The 24074-nt window shown below is 42.8% G+C and overlaps 2 protein-coding genes across 3 annotated transcripts; both read right to left on the bottom strand.

The window, feature by feature from the left end:
• Window positions 1-303: 303 nt before the first annotated feature.
• Window positions 304-12640, bottom strand: LOC142312421 (uncharacterized). 2 transcript variants are annotated; one of them, XR_012754381.1, is made up of 3 exons: window positions 12576-12640; window positions 2341-6565; window positions 304-1853 (listed from the first exon to the last, which is right to left on the bottom strand). XR_012754381.1 is itself a non-coding variant. In XM_075351361.1 (2 exons), exon 2 carries the CDS (start codon window positions 4834-4836, stop codon window positions 3433-3435), a length of 1404 nt encoding a protein of 467 aa, XP_075207476.1. In that variant the 5' UTR covers window positions 4837-6565; window positions 12576-12640; the 3' UTR covers window positions 304-3432. The 2 variants fall into 2 exon arrangements, 1 of the variants encoding a protein (XP_075207476.1); XM_075351361.1 differs by having other exon boundaries at window positions 304-6565.
• On the bottom strand, window positions 7879-23778 carry LOC142313092 (uncharacterized). Its single transcript, XM_075352079.1, has 5 exons — window positions 23598-23778; window positions 23289-23468; window positions 22903-23022; window positions 22615-22705; window positions 7879-12733 (listed from the first exon to the last, which is right to left on the bottom strand). Exons 1-5 carry the CDS (start codon window positions 23673-23675, stop codon window positions 11535-11537), a joined length of 1668 nt encoding a protein of 555 aa, XP_075208194.1. The 5' UTR covers window positions 23676-23778; the 3' UTR covers window positions 7879-11534.
• Window positions 23779-24074: the final 296 nt, after the last annotated feature.

Consider the following 24074-nt stretch of genomic DNA (forward strand, 5'->3'; position numbering starts at 1 on the left):
GGAAAAAAAAAAGAGGCTAACTGATGGAGAAATTGAGGAAACTATCAAGTTCGGTAAAGGAAACCTGATGATATGGAGTTGTGTCACAGCCAAATGCATTGCATACTTGATGGGGATCAATGGTGATCTCAATGTTGAGCTATATCCGAGTATCCTACAAGTTACTTCATATACTGGATGTCTTGCTAAATTCTACTAAAAAGGGGGCTGAAAGCCCGTACTTACGAAGCGCTCACTGATATCCTAATCAGGCACGAATACTAATATTCTTTATAGCAAGATACTATTTATTTTAATAGCACATGAATAGTTAATGGTACATAGGCATTTAGAACTATAGTCATAGAATCTTATACAATAACAGAAATATGCATCAACATTACCGTTTGTTGTAGCAATCCTTTCACATCGGATGGAACTCGATTTAATGATAAAGGAAACAACATGGCATCTTGCATCACAGGAGCAGTGCGTACACTTCAATGTCCTGGAAGGTTTCCCCTAACATTAAGCGAGTCCGGTGTAATTTTATAGGAAAACTTTGTAGGTTGTGTTTAAATGGTCACCAGCATGTGACAGCTGAGTCATGTTCATGTAACTTGACCACAAACTGCTGTGGGCACCAGCAGCTTCCTGCACATTTACTTGTACATCCTGCCAGTTGACAACTGACCGACCACAGTTGACCATAGTGTTAGTGAAATATTGCAATGAGCCGTAAATTTCATATGCAAGCTTCCTTAAACCTGTCTTTAAGCCAACCACAAGTTTCCGGTAAGTGGAACTGTAAATGTGACTTCCTCATTATCTTATTCTTTGGTCATAGTGAAATTGGTTATCCAAAGGACATCTCTTTGATACTGAATTATTGATAGGTCAAATAATATCTGGGATCACTCCTATCTTTTGATTATGATCCCTATCTAATCACACATTCTTCAGTCATATCACATTGGTATCACAATCGGTCCTTGATCCCAGGGATTATTTTCCATCATCAGTATTCCACTAGAAGAAGATCACTCGGAATATACCATACCATGACCAAGAAATATTGTTTGCCACAAATTTTGTTTTCTTGGTTTGTTTAGATAAACATTGCACTTTCACTACTTTTGTACAGTATATTAAAACTAAAAGCAATATTATCTGAAAAGCTCCCTTGAATATCATGTGTTTTGGCATTTGCTCGATATTCAAAGGAATCATTACACATTAAATTTCCCGATATGTTACTACAAGTTTCACTAGACCCATTTATTAACATATTGGCATAAGGCCATAACATATCATGAATTGTCCTTTCCACTAAGCTGGGTTTAAAAGCATCTACAGTATTTATAGCTGTCCCAAAACTTATTTTTATATTCCCCATAGAGATGAATCCCAGGTTGGTCAGTCCAGTCTTTTTTCTTGGTACCCAAATTCCTCCCTTAAAAGCCAGATATTGCAAATTGGTGACTGTTGCATTCATATTGCCTTGCTACCATGGAAGATTGACCCATCCCACTACAGAAATGGGTACTGTAGTATTCTATAGACGAACATTTCAAGTGTCTTTATCAGCAAGATGATCAGAACAACTTTTCCACTTTAAGATTTCATCGATACCGAGACATCCAGATAAGGGATATTGGTGGCTGTAAGCTAAGAATGTGTACAGATCCAGCAATCTGTGTGTTGAAAATGTGATGATGCATCAGAAATTTATTCGCCATAGGTTCCTCCTGATGTAGACTTGTCCATCCAACGACCAAAGAGGCAAACATCAAACACAGGAATTTCTCCATCTCATCACTATCGAGCTCTTTCCAGTAACCGATACCATGGATTCCGCTTATTTACCACACCTTCTGCAAATAAAGATACACTATTATTCTCGTAAATAACATTTTTCTTGTGGGACATATTCCCACTTCTCCACTCCTGGTCTCATTATCAGGAGAGTACGATCTTTTCCGACTGCTATTACCTCTGTCTCTGAGGGCGGTCCTTGGAGGTTTTGAATCCATATTTTTGCTCCTACATTTTTAATATTAGAGGATCCAAAACCTTTAGTACCCCGTATTGTTAATTCTGCCGGGGCAGTTCCTTCTCTTATTTCAGACAAGTTTATTAGAATTATCAACACCTGAGCCACCTTCTGGTGTTTCATCAAGATCAAAGGTTCATTTCCAAAATTTAGCATCAGTACCTTGATTTATCCCTGATAATCTCCTACTATTACCCCTCCCACCACTATGGCTCCTTTTAACACTAAACTAGAACGAGTGGCTATTTGACCATAATGATCCTTTGGTATCTGGCAACCCAATCCTGTTGAAATTGGTTTTACCTTACCTGGGGGTACCACGACAGTTTCCAATGTACTGAGGTCTAAACCTGCTGAATAAGGTGTCGCTCTTTCTGGTGTGCCCAAACAGCTGTACCTTGCAACCATGCCTCTTTTTTCCTTGTCAACTGTTGGACTGATTTGTCTGATGGCTGCTGCTTTATCTGCTTCTGAATTAAACAAACGTTCAAGTGAGTTAGTAGGGACATGAGCATCAACATGAAATACAGTGGTCTTGGTAGATTGAATAATCCCTTCAATGTCTTGCCACACTTCCCTGACCATCTCAAACACATTTTGCTGTTCCTCTCCCCAGTGGAACTCATATTTTTTCCTCGTTACTTTGTACAAATGAGCCAACATTTGTCCCAAATGAGGGATATGTTGTCTCCAAAAATCAAACAATCCAATATAAGACTGAGTCTCCTGTTTGGATTTAGGGACCGGAAAATTAATAATTTTCTGTCTGGCATTGGGCAAGATCTCTCTGTGCCCCTTGTTCCACTGAATCCCTAGAAATGTTACCACCTGAGACGGTCCTTGAACCTTGGCATCACTGATTTCCCATCCTTTACTCCACATATGAGCAACCAGTTTTGTCAATTGATCTTTCACACTTTGCTCATCTTGTCCTTGTATCATTATATCATTGATATAATGTGAGATCTGCATTTCCTTATGACAAGACATAACCCCAAAGGAGAATTTTCCTTCGGTTAGATTAAGAGTCATCCATTTTAGGATATCAATTCCCAAATTATATTCTGGTATAGGAACTACCAGCACCGTGTACTTCTTGATAGGTAAATTACCTATCTTCAAAGCTACCTGTGTCTGAACCCCGGTGATCAATTGACCACCTAGTCCAGCAATTTTTACTCGAGGTCCTTTTATTTTTTTCTGGGTTTCCATGAATTAAAGTAGCCTCCGCCCCCGTGTCAATCAAAGCTGGGACTCTTTGAACATTTCCCCCTTTCCAATGTATGCTAAGATTGACGTAGGGACGTTCGTCCCTTTTTATCAATAGGGGGGCTTGGCTGGCTACCTATGGTAAATCACTTCCTTCTGAACTTTCATTTACACAGACTTCAGTCTGTGTATTAGCCCTTCCTTCCGTGACCTTTGTGGCCACGGCTGCAGCCAGTTCTTCCCATGGATAAACTGACTGAATATCTTCCCAAGACACTTTCTTTGGGGGTTTTTCCCCTTTTCCTTCTGATTTCTTTACCTTGGGGGTTTTTGAGCCCCCTTCCACATTTGTAGTGGTCACTTTCTTTGCAGATATAACTTTGTTTGTACAACTTCCATAATTCTCCTGTCTCCTTTCCATCAATCCTTTCCTTATTGATCCCGGCTTTAAGCAAAGCCTGGAACATGTCTTTGCGAGACACTCGTGGGGCTTCCCCTACTGATTTCTCTTTCCAATCAGGATTGTTTGGCTTACTGTTACCAACATGGCCTCCAAGGGATGGTTTATCCCACTGTCCCATATCCGGTAACTCCCTCATCCTCCCTAGAACTACACCGATTGATTCTCCAGTCAGCGCTACAGTTAAGGTTAAAATAACTGTTTTGTATGCTGGAGGAGCATGTTTAACCAGCCTATTTCTTATGCTGGCTTTCAATGGGTACTGGAGATAATCATCATCCATTCCCAAAAGAGGAAGAGCATTCCTCATTGCTTCTTCCTTCAGTCTTTCCATACCATCTTTTAAGGTATACCAAGGTTTATCATTGATAGGAAAGTCTGCTTCTGATGGGTATTTGTCCAGAAAAGCATGGGCTAAGATCATGATTAAGTTTTGAGTACCATGCTCATTACGATCAACAAAATAATTTTTTATTGATCTCTGAATTACTGGGTCCCGAGACATGGTGACAAATTTTGCCACGTCTCCGGCGTCAAAGTGCACTCCACCTCCTCCGAGATCGTGCACCCTGACCAACCAGGGAATTTCTCCTTCTCCTGGTTTTTGTCTAAACTGTGTTAAAATGCTATCAACTTCTCCCTGAGAGTAATCTTCAATGGTTACTCGATTTTTTAAATGAGGAATCGTTCTCTCATTTGTGATGGCATTATCATCTTCGTCATATTGCAGATTCCCCTGACCATCCCGGACATGTTCCCGGATGATCTCATTCTCTGCCCTCTCTAGGCGCCTTCTTACTGGATTAGCCTGAATCTTCCCTTTATGGTAATCCTCCTCATCAGATGATGAAGATGAATCCCACACATCCCCATCCCAAGTATCGGGATCCCAGTTTATAGAAGCTGAGACGATACTTTTATGTACTTTGGTTTTATTTACCTTTCCTCTTCTTTTCTTATACTTATTTTGAGCAATTTTTATGGCAGCTTTTTCTGCCACATTCTGATAATGTTCCAATTTATCCTTCAACAGTCTGGTATTACATTCCAGAACTGTTTTCAGGCCACCTAATTCTATCATCTTTTGTTCCATCTGAGAACTTTTCTTCTGCATCTTTAGATTACGCTCATGCATTACACTATATGCACTTGCCAAAATCCAGATGCACCATCCTAAAGACACTACATCACCTACTTTCACAGGGACACTACCGAATACATTCACAACATCAGTAGCTTCACTACCCTTAAGCTTATCCTGCCATTGTTTGCGCCGTGCTAAAGACACTACATCACCTGCTTTCACAGGGACACTACCGAATACATTCACAACATCAGTAGCTTCACTACCCTTAAGCTTATCCTGCCATTGTTTTGCCAATCCACAAGACACTACATCACCTGTTTTCACAGGGGCACTACTGAGTACATTCACAACATCAGTATCTTCACAACCCTTAAGCTTGTCCTGCCATTGTTCTGCCAATCCACAAGACACTACATCACCTGTTTTCACAGGGGCACTACTGAGTCCATTCACAACATCAGTAGCTTCACAACCCTTGAGCTTATTCTACCATTGTCCTGCCAATCCACAATTGGCCAATTCATGTGCTATAAGATTGTAGGGAGCCCCAGTCCAGCTGGGGATCTCCACAACAACCTCCTTAACATTATCTTTAGATTTTCTGAACATTTTGACACTATGCAAAAAGATTGAAAAAAAATATCTGGAAATTTGCCAAATATATGTTTTTAATTAAAATTCGTTAATTACTTCTTATAGAAGTAATCCTGCCGACTACGCCAATTTATGTCTTGCTAAATTCTACTAAAAAGGGGTCTGAAAGCCCGTACTTACGAAGCGCTCACTGATATCCTAATCAGGCACGAATACTAATATTCTTTATAGCAAGATACTATTTATTTTAATAGCACATGAATAGTTAATGGTACATAGGCATTTAGAACTATAGTCATAGAATCTTATACAATAACAGAAATATGCATCACCATTACCGTTTGTTGTAGCAATCCTTTCACATCGGAGGGAACTCGATTTAATGATAAAGGAAACAACATGGCATCTTGCATCACAGGAGCAGTGCGTACACTTCAATGTCCTGGAAGGTTTCCCCTAACATTAAGCGAGTCCGGTGTAATTTTATAGGAAAACTTTGTAGGTTGTGTTTAAATGGTCACCAGCATGTGACAGCTGAGTCATGTTCATGTAACTTGACCACAAACTGCTGTGGGCACCAGCAGCTTCCTGCACATTTACTTGTGCATCCTGCCAGTTGACAACTGACCGACCACAGTTGACCATAGTGTTAGTGAAATATTGCAATGAGCCGTAAATTTGATATGCAAGCTTCCTTAAACCTGTCTTTAAGCCAACTACAAGTTTCCGGTAAGTGGAGCTGTAAATGTGACTTCCTCATTATCTTATTCTTTGGTCATAGTGAAATTCGTTATCCAAAGGACATCTCTTTGATACTGAATTATTGATAGGTCAAATAATATCTGGGATCACTCCTATCTTTTGATTATGATCCCTATCTAATCACACATTCTTCAGTCATATCACATTGGTATCACACTGGAGTACTCTGCATATGAAAAGGACGACAGTGTTGCAGAAAGACGACCTGAAGCATACTTCGAGATTGGTGAAGAAATGGTTCAATGACAATAAAGTAGAGGTGCTGGATTGTCCCCCACAGTCTTCAGTCCGCAACCAACACTTGTGGGTAGAGTTGAAGAAAACGCTGTATACATACCCAAAAGAGTAAACCAGTATGCACAAACATTGGGACTGTGTAGAATAGACCTGGAATCAGATTTCGGTCGAGACATACTTGAATCTGTTCAAGAACATGCAGAGAAGGCTTCAGGCAGTGTTGAAAGCCAAAAGGTGGATTTACAAAATGCTAACAAATGAATAAAAATTTTGATTTTTAGGCGCAGAACCAAAAATGCAGTGACATGAGAAGAATCTGCATAACTAATGAAATGCTAATAGTTACAAGTCAAATTTTTGTATGAGATATCCAAGATGATTAATTAAAAATTATGGCAGTCTCATGTTCAATAAAATAGCGGATGGGGAGATATGGAGCCTGAAAGTAAAAAGGTTAAAAACATTTTTACCCTTTTGCTCCTCAGTGTATAACACTGTGAAATTTTCTATGCACATGGAATATTGCTTTTGATTTGATTTTTAGAAAACAGACGTCTATTAGTAACTGTATATATTATAATTCTAATGTAACTTTTAACATGCTTTCCCTTTCTTGTTTCTTTTCTTGCCTTTACTTTGACGGTTTCTTTTGTGTTTTCTTGTTTAATTTGTCAAATACAGGTGCATCTCAATAAATTAGAATATCATCAAAAAGTTAATTTCAGTACCGTATTTTTCGGACTATAAGACGCACCGGACTATAAGACGCACCCTGGTTTTAGAGGAGGAAAATAGGAAAATAAAACTTTAAGCAAAAAAATGTGGTCATGACACACTGTTATGGGGCGAGGATCTGCTGCTGGCACTATTATGGGGGTAATGTCCCCAAATTCTCTACTAAGGTACCCAATCCTGGTAATGATCCTCCTGCCTGGTATATGATCCTGCTATAAACCCCCATCCTGCTCATATACCCCCATCCTGCTTATACCAGCATCCTGCTCATATTCCCCCATCCTGTTCATACACCCCCCATCCATCCTGCTCATATACTCCCATCCTGCTCATATACCCCCATCCTGTTCATACACCCCCCATCCTGTTCATATACCCCCCATCCATCCTGTTCATATACCCCCCATCCTGTTCATATACCCCCCATCCATCCTGTTCATATACCCCCCATCCTGTTCATATACCCCCATCCTGTTCATATACCCCCCATCCATCCTGCTCATATACTGCCATCCTGTTCATATACCCCATCCTGTTCATATACCCCCATCCTGCTCATATACTCCCATCCTGCTCATATACCCCCCATCCATCCTGCTCATATACTGCCATCCTGTTCATATACCCCATCCTGTTCATATACCCCCATCCTGTTCATATACCCCCATCCTGTTCATATACCCCCATCCTGCTCATATACCCCCATCCTGCTCATATACTGCCATCCTGTTCATATACCCCATCCTGTTCATATACCCCATCCTGTTCATATACCCCATCCTGTTCATATACCCCATCCTGTTCATATACCCCCATCCTGCTCATATACTCCCATCCTGCTATATGCCCCTATCGTGCTCATATACCATCCTGGTATATGGCGTGTATCCTGTAGCACAGAGAAAAAAAAACAAACGTTTATACTCACCTTTTCCTAACTCCCTGCAGCCGATCATCTTCCTCTCTGCACCACTGACCTGTGTGTGTGTGTGGAGCCGTTCCCCTGCAGCACGCGATGTCTTCCTGTCTGTGCCGATCAGCTGATCAGCACAGATCAGCTGACTGGCACAGGCAGGAAGACATCGCGTGGTGCAGGGGGACGGCTGCACACACGGGGACGGGTGAGTACACTGATTCACTGCAGCCCGCGCTGATGATGACGCGCGGGGGGCAGTGAATACAGCCGCACATGATCACTCCAGGCTGTAGTTGCCAGGGGTGATCATGCGGACCGGCTCTTTACTATGCACGCGTCCCCGCTCCTCCTCCCACCCACCTGTCAGCGCCGGCTTCTGCGCTGAGAAATGGGCGGGAGGATGGGCGTGCATATGTAATGAGCGGGCCCACGTGGTCACAGCAGGCTGCTATAGCCTGCTCATGCCCCCGATGACCCGCTCCACCGCAGCACCTCATTCCCCGCAGCCACAGTCAGACCATAAGACGCACCCCCAACTTTCCCCCAACATTTGGGGGGAAAAAAGTGCGTCTTATGGTCCGAAAAATACGGTAATTCAATACAAAAAGGAAAACGCACATATTATATAGTCATTACACACATAGGGATCTATTTCAAGTGTTTATTTCTGTTAATGTGGATGATTATGGCTTACAGCCAAAGAAAATCCAAAAGTCATTATCTCATAAAATTAGAATAATGACCACAAAGCACCGGCAAAGGCTTCCTAAGCATTTACAATGGTCCTTTAGATTGGTTCAGTAGGCTACACAATTATGGTGAAGACTGCTATCTTGACAGATGTCCGGAAGGCAGTCATTTACACACTCCACAAGGAGGGTAAGCCACAAAAGGTAATTGCTAAAGAAGCTGGCTGTTCACAGAGTGCTGTATCCAAGCATATTAATGGAAAGTTGAGTAGAAGGAAAAATATGGTAAAAAAAATGTGCACAAGCAACCAGGATAATGGCAGCCTTGATAGGATTGTTAAGAAAAGGTCATTCAACAAATTGGGGAAGATTCACAAGGAGTGGACTGCTGCTGGAGTCAGTACTTCAAGAGCCACCACACACAGACCTATCCAGGATATGGAATACAACTGTCGCATTCCTTATGTCAAGCCACTCATGACCAATAGACAACGCCAGAAGCGTATTACCAAGGAGAATAAGAACTAAACTGTGGCTAAGTGGTCTAAGGTGGTGTTTTGAGATGAAAGTAAATTTTGCATTTCATTTGGAAATCAAGGACCCAGAGTCTGGAGGAAGAGTGGAGAGGCCACAATCCAGGCACAGGTATATGGGTTAAATGTAATAACCCATTTACCTGTGGCCAAACATTTCTGTGCTTCAGGAAAAAACATAAACCACATGAAAGTTGTCATAATAAAAGGCAACTTCAAATAACAGAATCATCAAAGGGTCTGGGAATACAAATTCATTACAACTTTGTGTAACGCCCCTGTTGCATGGTCATTGAAGGGTATTAAATAGTATCCTTTCCCGGGCAGGAGGAGGTAAGTTCACACACACACACACACACACACACACACACACACACACACCCACACCCACCAGGAAGGGGTTAATAGGTTTTCAGCACGTAGCTCAGGTTTGCATGACTCATCCTGTCTCCTAAATGAGCAGGAAGTGGGTCGCTTCACACAGACAGGTCACTATGACGACGTCCTGGTAGGACGGGGGCCTGAGCTAGGAGTGAGCTTGAGAGGAGGCAGAAAGTCTAATCAGAATCGGGTGGGATGTGAAAGAGAACAGACCTCTGCAGGGGTAGCTCCTGTAGAGGGGAACCAACCAGACCAGGGATAGTGACATCTGAGGAAGGGAACTGAGACAGATACTGAGGATCATGGAGAATGTACCTGGTGGTGCCTAAGGAAAGGGAGCCCTGCTGGGGTAGGGGAAAGAGACAGAGAGGCAGCGAGTCCCAAAAAAGCTTCATGCCACGGGGACGGCAACCAACGCACATGACAGAGGGACCCTCAGAGAACCTTACCGGACCCTGCCTCTGACCTGCCCAGGACCGACCGGTGGCTACAACGGCGAGGACCGGCACCCAGGTGCGATGTTGGAAAAGACCAGTGAATAAAAAAGGAACTGGAACCCACACTCAGTGACTCTTGTGAGTAATTTCCGCCGCCCTGTGCCCCGATGCTCCTGTGGACTGCCGCCCTCAGTTCTCACCAACCTCCCAAGGCTCCCCCGCTCTACCCGTGAGGAGCGCTTCCATCTTAGCTGCCTGTAACACCTGCCCCGGATAGAGACTGTGCAGCGGCAGCTAAACACCTGGTCGCAAACCACGGGTGGCACTGCTTGCAACCCCCGTTCCCATACCATATCGTTCCTGGGGGAGAGAAGGGTTGTAGGGAGAGGGGGTCCATGGCAGAGGAGACCGAGACCTCAGTCACCGCTGCAACCGGTGACGTGCTCCCAGGAACCCCGTTATCCTCTTCCTGTTATCCCCTTCGTAACATTGGACTTTCAAGCTTTTTTTAATGAGACCTGCCAGGGTCACGGAAGCTGGGTCGGGCCACTCACAGCTTCACCCTGAACACCACCGGCCCGGTGACCGTGAGAGCCCTGCAAGCCCCAGAGTGGGTATTTCAATTGACTCTGTCCACACAGGACTAAATCTGTCAGGAGGATTTATGACTCATTACAAAATCTGAGGAGTCTGCTACAGAGACTGAGAGGGCACCAGACCTCTGATCCTACATGGATATTGGGACAATAAAACTTTCACACCACTAATCAAGGATAATTAAGGATTCACTCTCTAAGCTCAGTGTTTGTTTGTGTAAATGTCCTTTTATTATAGCATGCCTCTGCTTTGTTTGTGTATATATTTGTGTTTCTTCAGATATTTTGTTATACCATGCCTGATGAATGGAACGGAGAAATCTAGAAAGCTTGCCTTGTAACATCAAATTCCAAAAGAGGTCCCTCCTTGAAGTGTGTTCAGACACAGGAAATGGCTGTAGTCCGTTATGTTCCAGCTACTCCCTGTATTCATGCTTTTAAGATAAATTTATATATAAAGAAAAAAAAACGTTTTATTCACAAGAACGGTGAGTGCTATTCCTATTTTTTGACTCTTTGGAATTTGAACTTTACTACTGCCTGGAGTTTAGCACCTGTAGTCCTGAAGAGTCTGTGGAGATGTCTTTCCATCACTGATTACATGCATATCAGTGGTGCCAGATTTTTTTCTGATTGGACTTATTGCTTTGTAACATCCTTTATATTATTTTAGTTAGCCATTAAAAAGTATCAGAACTACAAGATTATAATTTTGTTTCTGTCACTGAGAGCAAACAATCCTTTTTGTATTTAATTACCGAAATAAATTAACTTTTTGATGATATTTTAATTTATTGAGATGCACTTGTATATGGTTTCTGAATTTTTCTTAGTGGTCAAGAAATTACAATTTTCAAGTAAAACGTCTAGGTATGACAATGGCTTCGACCCATGTGAACTTTGTGATGTTCAAAAAGACTGCATTTGTGTGTAAAACATTTCCCACATTCTGAACATGAAAATGGCTTCTCCCCTGTGTGAGTTCTCTGATGTGTAACAAGATGTGGTTTTTGGTTAAAACATTTCCCGCATTCTGAACAAGAAAAGGGCTTCTCTCCAGTGTGAATTCTTTGATGCTGAATAAGTAGTGATGTACGTACAAAACATTTCCCACATTCTGAACATGAATATGGCTTGTCCCCTGTGTGAGTTCTTTGATGTGTAACAGAATCTGATTTGTGTGCAAAACATTTCCCATATTCTGAACATGAAAAAGGCTTCTCCCCTGTGAGAGTTTTCTGGTGAGTAATAAGATGTAATTTACGTGTAAAACATTTCCCACATTCTGAACATGAAAATGGCTTCTCCCCTGTGTGAGTTCTCTGATGTGTAACAAGATGTGGTTTTTGGTTAAAACATTTACCGCATTCTGAACATGAAAAAGGCTTCTCCCCTGTGTGAGTTCTCTGGTGTCTAATAAGTTGTGATTTTTGGTTAAAACATTTCCCACATTCTGAACAAAAAAAGGGCTTCTCTCCAGTGTGAATTCTTTGATGCCTAACAAGTAGTGATGTATGTACAAAACATTTCCCACATTGTGAACATGAAAATGGCTTCTCCCCTGTGTGAGTTTTCTGATGTATAACAAGATGTGATTTTTGGTTAAAACATTTCCCACATTCTGAACAAAAAAAGGGCTTCTCTCCTGTGTGAATTCTTTGATGCCTAACAAGTAGTGATGTATGTACAAAACATTTCCCACATTGTGAACATGAATATGGCTTCTCCCCTGTGTGAGTTCTCTGGTAACTAACAGGCTCTGAAGAAAATCTTTTCTCCCCTGTGTGAATTTTTTTAGATTCTAAAGTTGAAAATGGCTTTTTTACTGTAAGAGCACTTCTATTTTGAATGCCTGATTTGTGACTTATATTTTTGTTTATAGTCTGTGATAAAACAGAAGGTAGGACCTGTTTAAAAGAATCAGATAATAGATCTTTGCTGTGAAGAGATGATGGTATATCTGGAATAGTTGCATTCACTTTAGTTATATCTTGTGTGATATCAAGGTCATCTGATTTAAAAAATGAAGATGTCAGTTGTGCCTCTGATCTCCTGGTGCAGTCATCTGCCAAGAATAAAAATTATTTTTAAAGAATATATCAAAAAGGTTAGGATATAATTTCTAAAATAGCTAAAGAAATTGCAAGTAATACAGCAATCTAGAATTATAATTACTTGAAACAAAAACATTCACAATTTAACAGTAGACCTCTGAGCAAGTACCACTAGAATAAGATATTCAACCCTCTTTGTTCATTTTGCATCTCAAATATTTGAATAATAATCCACTAAATAATGTTTTCTGGCTAAAATTATAGCAAAAAACGTCTACTCTGTCAGTGTGAAAATAGGATGTTTCCAGACTGGTCATAGCTGAAAAACTCTTGAAAAGAGAAATGGCTTCATAATCCAATCCAAAAAAAATTCCAAAGCGAAATGTCATCGATGCTTCTCAGCGTTGCAGTGGTCCAAACACTGTTAGTATCCACATATTGGGCATTACCACAGAGAAGACCCACAAACATTTACGGTGTGTGTTTCCTAGAGCTCAAACTGGGCACTGTGTGTAGGGCAGTAAAATGGCAGATTTGTAATTTTCTCACTCCAACGTCCATTTCATGCCAATTTCCAGAGACTGCCTCTGGAGTCAAGATAGTCATTTAAACTAAAGTAGAATACAGTAAGTGCTATTTATTAACTATACACTGGAGATCAATATTAGAGAACAACACACAATTTCCTAAATGTTGCGGTCATTGTGTCGTCCTATGTGATTATTTCCTAACATGAAGAAACTCGCAGTATTTAAAGCTTATTTCATAAATTGAATTTTTTCAAAAGCAAATAATAAAAATGTAAATGAAATAAATGTAAAAGAACACTGATCAAAATGAGAGAACACGTTCAGATACCTGCAAGTTATTGGTGTTAATCTGGCACCTGGTGCTAATTTCTTTAATTATCTGACAAACCCAAATTAACTGCAGTCCATAGAAATACACTGCACACACTTTTGTCTTTGCTTTGCAAGTGAAAATTTTTTTTTATTTAGAAGAAACCAAATAATTTAACACAACCAATTGATACATTTCGGCCTAAGAGGCCTTGTTCACAGGGTCGCTAGGAAAAGAGAAATATATACAGTGATTAAACACATATACAGATATATACATTATTTACAATATGAACTGAAGACAAGGATTTTTTCAAAAGTGTGAGAATAATGATAATACACATGATAAGACAGGTAAGGGAGGAAGATGAGGGTAGAGGAAAAGGTTCTGATGATTAAATGTGTTAGGTAGTTATGTACTACATGTAAAGTTGATCTCCTGGTAAGTGTGAGGATTTTGGAGTAATGAGGGCATCCTCTAATATGAAATGCAGGTTATGTCAGAAATGTATAAAAGTACAAAGAGGGGAAGAAATAAACTAAGAATAAGAGTGATGAGTAGTACCTATGAATGGCAAGCACTCCCGTGCCTGTGCTTTCCTGAATGTAGCCCTGCCATAATGTGAGCGTGTGGACTTTAAATAACGCTAACGCCTGCACACTAGCAATCTCACAGACTGCAGGGAAATGACGTGTCATTGTGTGCTGTGAGAGGCCGACACTGGCGCACTGGAGGGCGCTTAGTATATTGTGGGGCGTCTGTGTGATAGTGCACTGTAGCATCCTGGTAGTTATGGAGATGGCAGCGCATGCGCACTGATCAATCTAATGACTCTGACTAATGACTGATCTAATGACTGATGTAGCTGGCGCTTGCGTGTTGTGGAGCTTGCTGAGACAACTTTGTAGTCATGGGGATGGTTGTGCGTGCGCGCTGATGAATCTAATGACGCACTGTTAGTAGCACTGGCCCCTCTATACTGATAGGAATCAAAGCGCATGTGTGAAAAGCACAGCTCTGAATCTGTAATGCCCTGTTTACTATCAGTATTGAAAGGCCAGTTATATTAACAGCGCCGTCACTGGATTCATCAGCACAAAACGCACAACTCCAAAATCCTCATACTTACCAGTAGATCAAATTTACAGGTAGTATATAACTACCCAACACTTATTATCATCACTACATTTTCCTCTACCCTCATCCTCTTCCTTACCTGTCTTATCAAATGTGACATTATCATGTGCACTGCTTATATATACACTAATATATTAATACTGTAACAACTATGTGTACACACTTGCTGTAGACTAGTATTATATTGTTATATAGGTACTCCCAACTTTCTACTACCATGTGCTTTCTTTAATATTTAAAAATATTTAAAAATATCCAGATAGGAGATTATTCTCACACTTTTGAAAAAATCTTTATCTAAAGTTAATATTGTAAATAACGTATATATCTGTATATATGTGTTTAGTCGCTGTATATATTTTCCCTTTCCTAGCGACTCTAGGAACAAGGCCCCTTGGGCCAAAATGTAGGAATTAGTAGTGTTAAATTATAGGATTTCTCCTAAATAAAAACAGTTTTTTCACTTGCAAAGCAAAGACAAAAGTGTGTGCAGTGTATTAATATGGATTGTAAATAAGGGGTTTAACCCGTACACTAGAACCCGAAAAATAATCCAGTGTGCACGCCGTTTATTCATTATTTAAATCCTATGTACCTGGCAGCCTAAGTTTCCAGTTTGCACTGACTTTGCAAAAATAGTGTATCGTTCCAAAGTGACTGAAACCCTCCGACAACAGGTTGTCTAGCTGAAGGCCAAAGGGGTGATCCTATCAGCCATAGCAAGAGAAGTAGGTAGAGCCAAGTCTGTGATTTCAAGAATATTGTTCTTTACAGCATCACAAACTCTTTCAAGTCCCCCAAGAAGACTGATTGCCCTCAAAAGACAAATGCAAGAGAGGACAGGATAATAGGGAAAATCTCCATGGGTAAATCGTTCCAAAACTTCAGCTGGAATTGCTAGCCAGAGTTCAGCACAGAACAGGGTAAGAATCTTATCTCGTCATACAGTGTCATGATGTTTGAGAGCATTTCGACTGAAAGCCCACTCTGAAGTGACCAAACCTCTCATTAGCAGAAAGAATCAAAAGGAGGATGTTGTGTGGACAGAGGAGAAGTGGTCCACAGTTCATTTTAATGATTAAAGCAAGTTTAATTTATTTGGGTTTAATGGGAAATATTATATTATATTTGTTGACAAACTGGGGAAATACTGAATCCGAAGTGTAGTAAGAAGTCAGTGAAAGGCGGTGGAGGAAGTGTCATGGTTTGGGGATTGTTTTCTGCAGTAGTTGGACCTCTCATACAGCTACATAGCAGAGTGAATGCAAGTGTGTATCAGAACCTTCTTCAACAACACGTGGTTCTTCACTTGCATTCATCACTCAATTAGCCAGCAATTACCATGCAGGACAATGCCCCCCGTCACACAACAAAATGGGTAAAGCAGTTCCTTGAAACAGAAAACATTGAAACAATGAAATGGCCGCCCAGAGTCCTGATCTAAACCCAATAGAAAACCTCTGGAAAATTCTTGCTGACAAAGTTATGGCCAAGAAACCCACAACAGTCAAAGAACTGTGGAAGAAACTGGAAGACGAAAGGACCAAAATCCAACCAGAGCAGTGTGAGAGACTAGTGATGTCCTGTGGCCGCAGATGTGCTGAAGTCATTCACAGCGACGGCCGGTACACGTCCTACTGATTGATGACTGCTGTTACCGTAAGAAAATTTAGTTACCGTATATGCCGGCGTATAAGACGACTGGGCGTATAAGACGACCCCCAACTTCTGCCCTAAAAATATAGAATTTGGGATATACTCACTGTATAAGACTACCCCGCTCCCAAATGAAAAAAAGTCTGCTTTGATTGCAACATGTTAATTTTAATTCCGCGAGAGCCGTACAATATGTTTTTAAAGGGCCATTGACAGATCAATCGCTCCAATGTTCACTTAGTACAGCAAGGAATGCTCCTCCCTGCTGTATAAAGCCACAACTGGACTGAAACAATGGTACTACACTCTGCTACAAACAGACACACACAACTCTGCTACAAACAGACAAACACATACAACTCTGCTACATACAGACAAACACACAACTCTGCTACATACAGACAAATACACACAACTCTGCTGCTCTGTGGGGCCTGCACCCGCGGCATCGGCGGGGGGGGGATTGGCAGGGCATACATCTGGGGGGTTAGAAGCAGCTCACCGGGGCCCATAATGGGCACAAGTCCCCCTGTGTTAGATATCTCCCCCATAGTGCTGCCCATGGCCCCTATATAGATCGCACAAGTCCCCCTGTGTCAGATATGGCCCCTAGGCTGCTGCCCAAAGTAAAATAAAACCCTCTTTCCTTATCTCCTGCAGCGCTGAGCTCCCTCCTGTCTGGCTCCGTGCTTCTGTTCTTCCACTTCCTGGTTGTCAGTGCGGTCATGTGATCGGCACAGCAGGCTGAGCTCTCTGCCTGATCACAGTGGAAGCAGGGACACAGGGAGAAACGCTGCAGGGGGTAAGTGAAGCTTTTTTATTTTAGAATGAGCAGCAGCCTGGGGGCCAAATCTAACACATGGGGGACATGTGCGATCACACTGGGACGCAGGCTCATAGAATATGCACCGCTGCTCCAGCCCCTCACTGCGTGCGATTTCAGCACCATTGGAGATGGACAGCGGCTGTGCATATTATATGAGCGGGTGCAGGAGATCAAAGGCTGCAGCCCGTAGCGTTCCCCTGTGCTCCAGAGCTGCTGCCCCCACCTCCCCTGGACGCTGCAGTGTACATACACACCCCACACCCCCCCCCCCGTATATCCGGCGTATAAGACGACCCCCCACTGTAGCCATTATTTTAAGGGGGTAAAAAGTCGTCTTATACGCCAGTATATACGGTATATCTTTTTCTGTGCTACAGTCATTGCAGTTCTCTAATTCTGATCATCACATTTTTGGCAAAATCAAGGTTTTAGGTTGATTAACTTTGGATCTTTTGTAAAACACTATTCTAGTGGCAAAAACCTTCAAGTGTTGATCAATTTAAATTACATAATTTCTGAAAAAAGCAAGTGATCATACATTGTTCTCTAATTTTGATCTCCAGTGTATGTTGCGGTATCACTATTTGTTTTAAGAACATCCAAATGCAATGTGTGATCATTTCTAATCAATTTACATTTTTAGCGAATTTCAGATTTTTTCTAAGTGACCAGGAAACAAATCAATCTTAAATTACAGCTAAGATAAAGTACAATGTGTCACAAAAAAAAATATCAGAAACACTAGCATCAGATTCAGCATTAGAAAGGTGTTTTCATGTAAAGTGACAGATGTCAGATTGGAGAAATGGGGCCTGGATAGGAGCAGAAAACTGGCTGCAGTGGAAAGCCATGAAATAAGAGTGGCTTTGGTACTAACTACTATAGAGAAACTGTGACTATAGACAATAACACATCTACTAAAATGACCGTCCTCCACCCGACAGCCGTCACCGTCAGTGATTTAGTAACTAGAGGTGACACATCTGGAGTAATTACAGTATGTGGCTCGGGGGCTCTCGGCAATCCAAACTATTGTAGGGGCCAATATTTTCTGTCAGATGAGTTTCTTGAAGAAATATTAGACATTTACAGAGAACCTCTTAACATAGTCCAGTAAACCTGAGTTGTACTCATTTAAGGTGAACCATCAGAGCTACTGTGAGTTTTGGCCAGAAAAGTAGAGAAAGTATTAGTGCTCCCCATTTCAGGAGCGATTGTGCAGTAATCTGAATTCCTTAGGATCGGAAACATAATAGAATTCATGACGATCCTGTAGATGTGAGTAACTGTATTTTAGAGCCATCAACCACGCACAGCTTAGCGATTTATCATGGCGGAGGTGTCATGTTATCTTTATAAATTTATCACAATCCCCTTTGAAGGAGACAAGTTGGATTGAAGAGAACATCTGTGCTCGATCCCCACAAAGCAGGACCTGGAGGAAATGTTTACTAGACTAGAGGAGACTCAGACCCGGGGCCCATATTCTTTTAAACAAGACATTACGCAAGTGGGCAAGAGTGGATGACCTAGAATCTGACACAGCGTCTTTATATCAAATAATAGAGGACCAATATCTCATATCTGAACACACCACTCAGATCTCAGATATTCTAACATTTATAGATAACAGAGAACCGTCACATATCAAACAATTTCTGTATTTGTGGCAAGTTTGAAGAAATATCTTCCCATATGCTGAAGAAAACCATTAATACTTTATGATTTACTATACTTCCTATGATTTACTTGGGAGGAAAGAGGACCCTAAAGGACGCTTTACACACTACGACATCGCTCAAGCGATCTCGTTGGGGTCACGGAATTTGTGATGCACATCCGGCCGCTTTAGCGATCTCGTTGTGTGTGACACCTATGAGCGATTTTGAATCGTCGCAAAATCGTTCAAAATCGCTAATCGGTGACATGCCCCTCTATTCCCAATTATCGTTGCTGCTGCATGTACGATGTAGTTCGTCATTCCTGCGGTAGCACATATCTCTACGTGTGACACCGCAGGAACGAGGAACCTCACCTTACCTGCGGTCGCCGGCAATGCGGAAGAAAGGAGGTGGGCGGGGTTTTTACGGCCGCTCATCTCCGCCCCTCCGCTTCTATTGGGCGCCCGCTTAGTGACGTCGCTGTGACGCCGAAAGAATCGCACAACCGATGGGAGCGGGTACGCACGCTAGTGATATCGGGAACGATATCGCAGCGTGTAAAGCGGCCTTTAGGCTATGTTCACACGCAGCATCTTTTTCTGTCAGTGCATCCTGTGTGCATCTAAAATGCACCCAAAACCGAATCAAAAACGCAATGCAATTTTACCGCGTTTTGCCCAATGTGTTTTTTTTAGTCAAATCTATTGACTGGAGGGCTCAAAAACATGGTAAAAACGCAAAAAGAATTGACATGCTGCATCTTGAAAAACGCAGCCAAGATGCAGCCAACAAAAGGTGCCCAGTGTGGACAGCAAAATCGAAATCTCATAGACTTTGCTGGGAGAAGGAAATGCATGCATTTAGGTTCATCTTTGTGACCTCAAAAACGCAGCAAAAGATGCCCTTATTGAAAGGAGTTTAATTCACAGAGCTCTTCTTCCTACCCCCTAACCCCATCTGTATGACGTCGTTCTGCCTGTGTTTTTTTATTGAAATATATGATTGTAAAAAATGTGATAATTAATGAATAACAAAATAAAAACTTACGGAACCCTAAACAATAAGAAATAATTATAAAATTTTGCCAATGTTCTCCTAAGAAAATGAGAGAAGGTTTCAATTTACGGTAATTCACAGGTTACACCGTCTCTGGCTTTTATGCCCGAGATCGGAAATATTAAAAAGGTAGTGTCTCGTGTTTTTTTTTATTTTTGTATAAATAATAGTGATTATGAAATCAATTATTTTTAATACAAAATTAAACTCACTGTTTATTTAGTTTTTATTTAATTCTAGATTTACTCAAACACAGGGGGCTGCCATCTTGGATCTGCTGTGTGTAACGACAGTTACACACCTCAAATACGGCAGTTACATGGGCTTAACAGTCAGATGTTAGGCTGCGACTCTCTAGACACAGAGACCACTTCTGCTGTGATCTGACGCGCCCCCTGGGCTGTCCAGATCACAGCAGAGGGAGGAGATCACCACCATCTTTGTGGAGCTCACAGCGTATGCTGCACTTTCCCCCTGTCACCCGCCGGGATGTGTGAGTACCACTACCCTTCCCATACCCCCCCTCTCCCCGCCGCTACCCTCCCCCCAGCTCTCGCCACCACCCTTCTGCCCCCCCGCCACTCTCCCCGTCCCCACCGCTACCCTGCTCTTGTGTGCTCACCTCGGGCCTCCGCTCCTCAGCTCAGCAGAGCACAATATACTGAGGAGCATGGATATAGCAGAGCATGGAATACATCAGAGCACATAATACAGCAGAGCGCGGTATATTAAGGACTGCGGTATACTGAGGAGCACAATATACGCGGATGGGCATGCGTGCAGCAGAGCATTGTGGGAGTGCGTGAAGCAGAGCGCTGCATACGGCAGAGTATTGCGGTCAGGCGTGCGTGCGGCAAAGCATTGCGAGCGTGCTGCAGAGTAGTGCGGCGGTGGGCGTGCGGCAGAGCATTGCTGGTACGGGGCGTGCAGAGCGCTATGTGGGGAGCACTATGCAGCTGTACTTGGTGACACTTTAGATTAGACATTAGGATAATTTTGCGGTCACCAACACAATGGCTCCGCCCTGTGATCCTAATCTTCATCTTCCCTTATCTTTTTGGAAACACCCAGGTGGGGGGGGGGGGGGGGAGGTGACATCAAACACAGGAGAGTAGATTCCACCCACTTTTACTTCAGTAGTTCTACAGTAGGATTACAGCAGCTGCTCCCCCTAGTGTTTAAGGCCTGTTTCACACATCCGGCATTGCGCTGGATTGCCAGCTCCGGCACACTCTAGTACAGTGTAATACAGTACAATGGCATTGCGGCAACCTCCAGTCACATGCTGTCATGTGACCGGAGCTTACCGCGATGCCATTGAACAGTATTAACACTGTACTGAAGTGTGACGGATCCGGCAAAGTGGCGAAATGCTGGATGTGTGAAATGGGCCTATTTACACGCATCGACATCGCTAATGATGTGTCGTTGGGGAAGCGGGGTCACGGAATTCGTGACGCACATCCGGCCTCGTTAGCGACGTCGTTGTGTGTAACACCTAGCGAGTGAGCGTTAACGATCAAAAATACTCACCTAATCGTTGATCATTGACACGTCGTTCATTTTCATAATATCATTGGTCGTTGTGGACGCAGGTTGTTCGTCGTTCCGGAGGCAGCACACATCGCTACGTGTGACACCCCAGGAACGATGAACAACACCGTACCTGCGTCCTCCGTCAACGAGGTGGGAGTGTCGTTCATGCGGCTGCTCTCCGCGCCTCCGCTTCTATTGGCCGCCTGCCGTGTGACGTCGCTGTGACGCCGCACAAACCGCCCCCTTAGAAGAAAAGAGGCAGTTCGCCGGCCACAGCAACGTCGCTAGGAAGGTAACTATGTGTGACGGGGACTAACGATATTGTGCACCACGGGCAGTGATTTGCCCGTGACATACAAACGACGGGGGCGGGTGCGATTGGCAGCGACATCGCTAGCGATGTTGCTGTGTGTAAATGGGCCTTAACAGTAGGAAAATATCAAACTTTACATTTTTTTATATTTTGCTCAATTAAAAACAAATAATATTTAAACAAAACATTAAAAACATTAATACTTCACATTTTTTCAATTATTGAATTTCTATTTTTTTTTTTTTTGTCGACACCTTCCTTTTAAATATTCTAAATGTCCTATGTGTAACTCAGAGGCTGCAGATCTATTTCACATGTATTACGACTGCCCAAAGTGGGAATTTCACTGCTCATGGAATGGAGTCTGGTCATAAAAGGGAAGGAAGATTGGACCTTTGTAACAACCCGATCAGCACATTCAGCAGCACAGAAGGGAGAGCAGGAAGATTCATCAATAAAATGCCGAGATTCTAGGAGGTCACCAGCATCATTACCCTCCGCTTTCTTTTAGGGGTCCACCATACAGATTAGATTCTTCTTCCAATGAGTTTCTGAGTTGTCTGCACATTCTACATACGCTGTCATTTGGCTTTACAGATTAGAGATCTGGGCAGCAAAGGGTCAATGTCTTCTAAATTTCAGAGGATAGGATGGATCCTACCTGTAAGATCTGGCTGATACAGATCTCACTCCAACAGAAGGGCGTCCAATGCCCAAAATAATGGGGACAGTATTGGATGGAGGAGGATGATCAAGCAGCAGAATGGTGACCATTTGATATGGCCGGACTACAACCCTGATAAAGCAGCCACAGCCGGTGACTGAGAAGAATCTGTGACTTCTCTGCATTTAGTGGTCACTACTCACCTGGGCGGTTATCTGTAGGAATCTCCTCTTTACTCCGCTCATCACCCCTCACATATGTCTCTGTAGTATTAATATGGGGCAGATCTTCCCCCTGAAACAAATATTGTAAAAGTCACAGACAGATGGAGAAGCCCCATCTATGATCAGCTCTAATCCTGCCATCTCCACCACTCTCATTACACAAGTATAACACATATAACACTGGAGGATAGAACAAGACTGAGCACAAGACCTTCACAGCCGTCTACACATCATAGGGAGATTTCATGGCACCTTCTCTCCATCTACCTGATGATCCTGAGGAACATCGGGGTCTTCTTCTTTACAGTCCTGTGGGAGAAGAGGACGGGGACATCTCTCTGGTGTTGTCCTCTTACTGGATAGAACTGGAGGAGACACATACAGGGACTGAATTCATTCCTTACATACAGATAATTATAGGCCGTGTGTATTTAGTCCTGTCTATTACCTGGTGATGTGAGGGGCTGGGGAACCTCCATCATGACGTCCTTGTACAGATCTTTGTGTCCTTCTAAATACTCCCACTCCTCCATGGAGAAATAGACAGTGACGTCCTGACACCTTATAGGAACCTGACACATACAATGATACCGTCACCCCCGATCCCTTCATAGCGTTACTGTATAATGTCCCAGCATTCCCAGCAGTGTCACCTCTCCAGTCAGCAGCTCAATCATCTTGTAGGTGAGTTCTAGGATCTTCTGGTCATTGATGTCCTCATGTATCGGGGGGTGAGGTGGAGGCCCCGTGATTGGGCTCAGGGGTCTTCCCCATCCCTCAGACACAGGGGCATGACAGCGCTCACTAGAGGTCTTCTTCACTACTGTGTAATCCTGGTTATGGAGAGACACAGTAATAAATCTCACTCCAGACATTTCCAGAGTCCTCACCTCTCCAGTTCTGTCCATCTGTTATTCCCATAGATAAGAATGATGTAATGTGACGTCATCAGAATCTCTCACCTCTCCAGTAAGCCGGAAGAGGATCTCTAGGGTGAGGTGTAATATCCTCTCCGCCATCTTGTCCCTGTCCATATCCATCCTTCACGGGGCAATCAGGACAATTCTCTTCTATAGAGCGATTGTTCTCCCCCAGCATCTAATGTGTATGGAGCCTGCGCCCAGTAATGGGGAATCTCCACACACCTCCACCTGCAGAGCCGCACACTAGATATATAATACCCTGCACCTACCTCCACCTGCAGAGCCGCACACTAGATATATAATACCCTGCACCTACCTCCACCTGCAGAGCCGCACACTAGATATATAATACCCTGCACCTACCTCCACCTGCAGAGCCGCACACTAGATATATAATACCCTGCACCTGCCTCCACCTGCAGAGCCGCACACTAGATATATAATACCCTGCACCTGCCTCCACCTGCAGAGCCGCACACTAGATATATAATACCCTGCACCTACCTCCACCTGCAG

The sequence above is a fragment of the Anomaloglossus baeobatrachus genome, chromosome 5 (genome assembly GCF_048569485.1).
Source record: "Anomaloglossus baeobatrachus isolate aAnoBae1 chromosome 5, aAnoBae1.hap1, whole genome shotgun sequence".
In the NCBI taxonomy this organism is placed as follows: Eukaryota; Metazoa; Chordata; class Amphibia; order Anura; family Aromobatidae; genus Anomaloglossus; species Anomaloglossus baeobatrachus.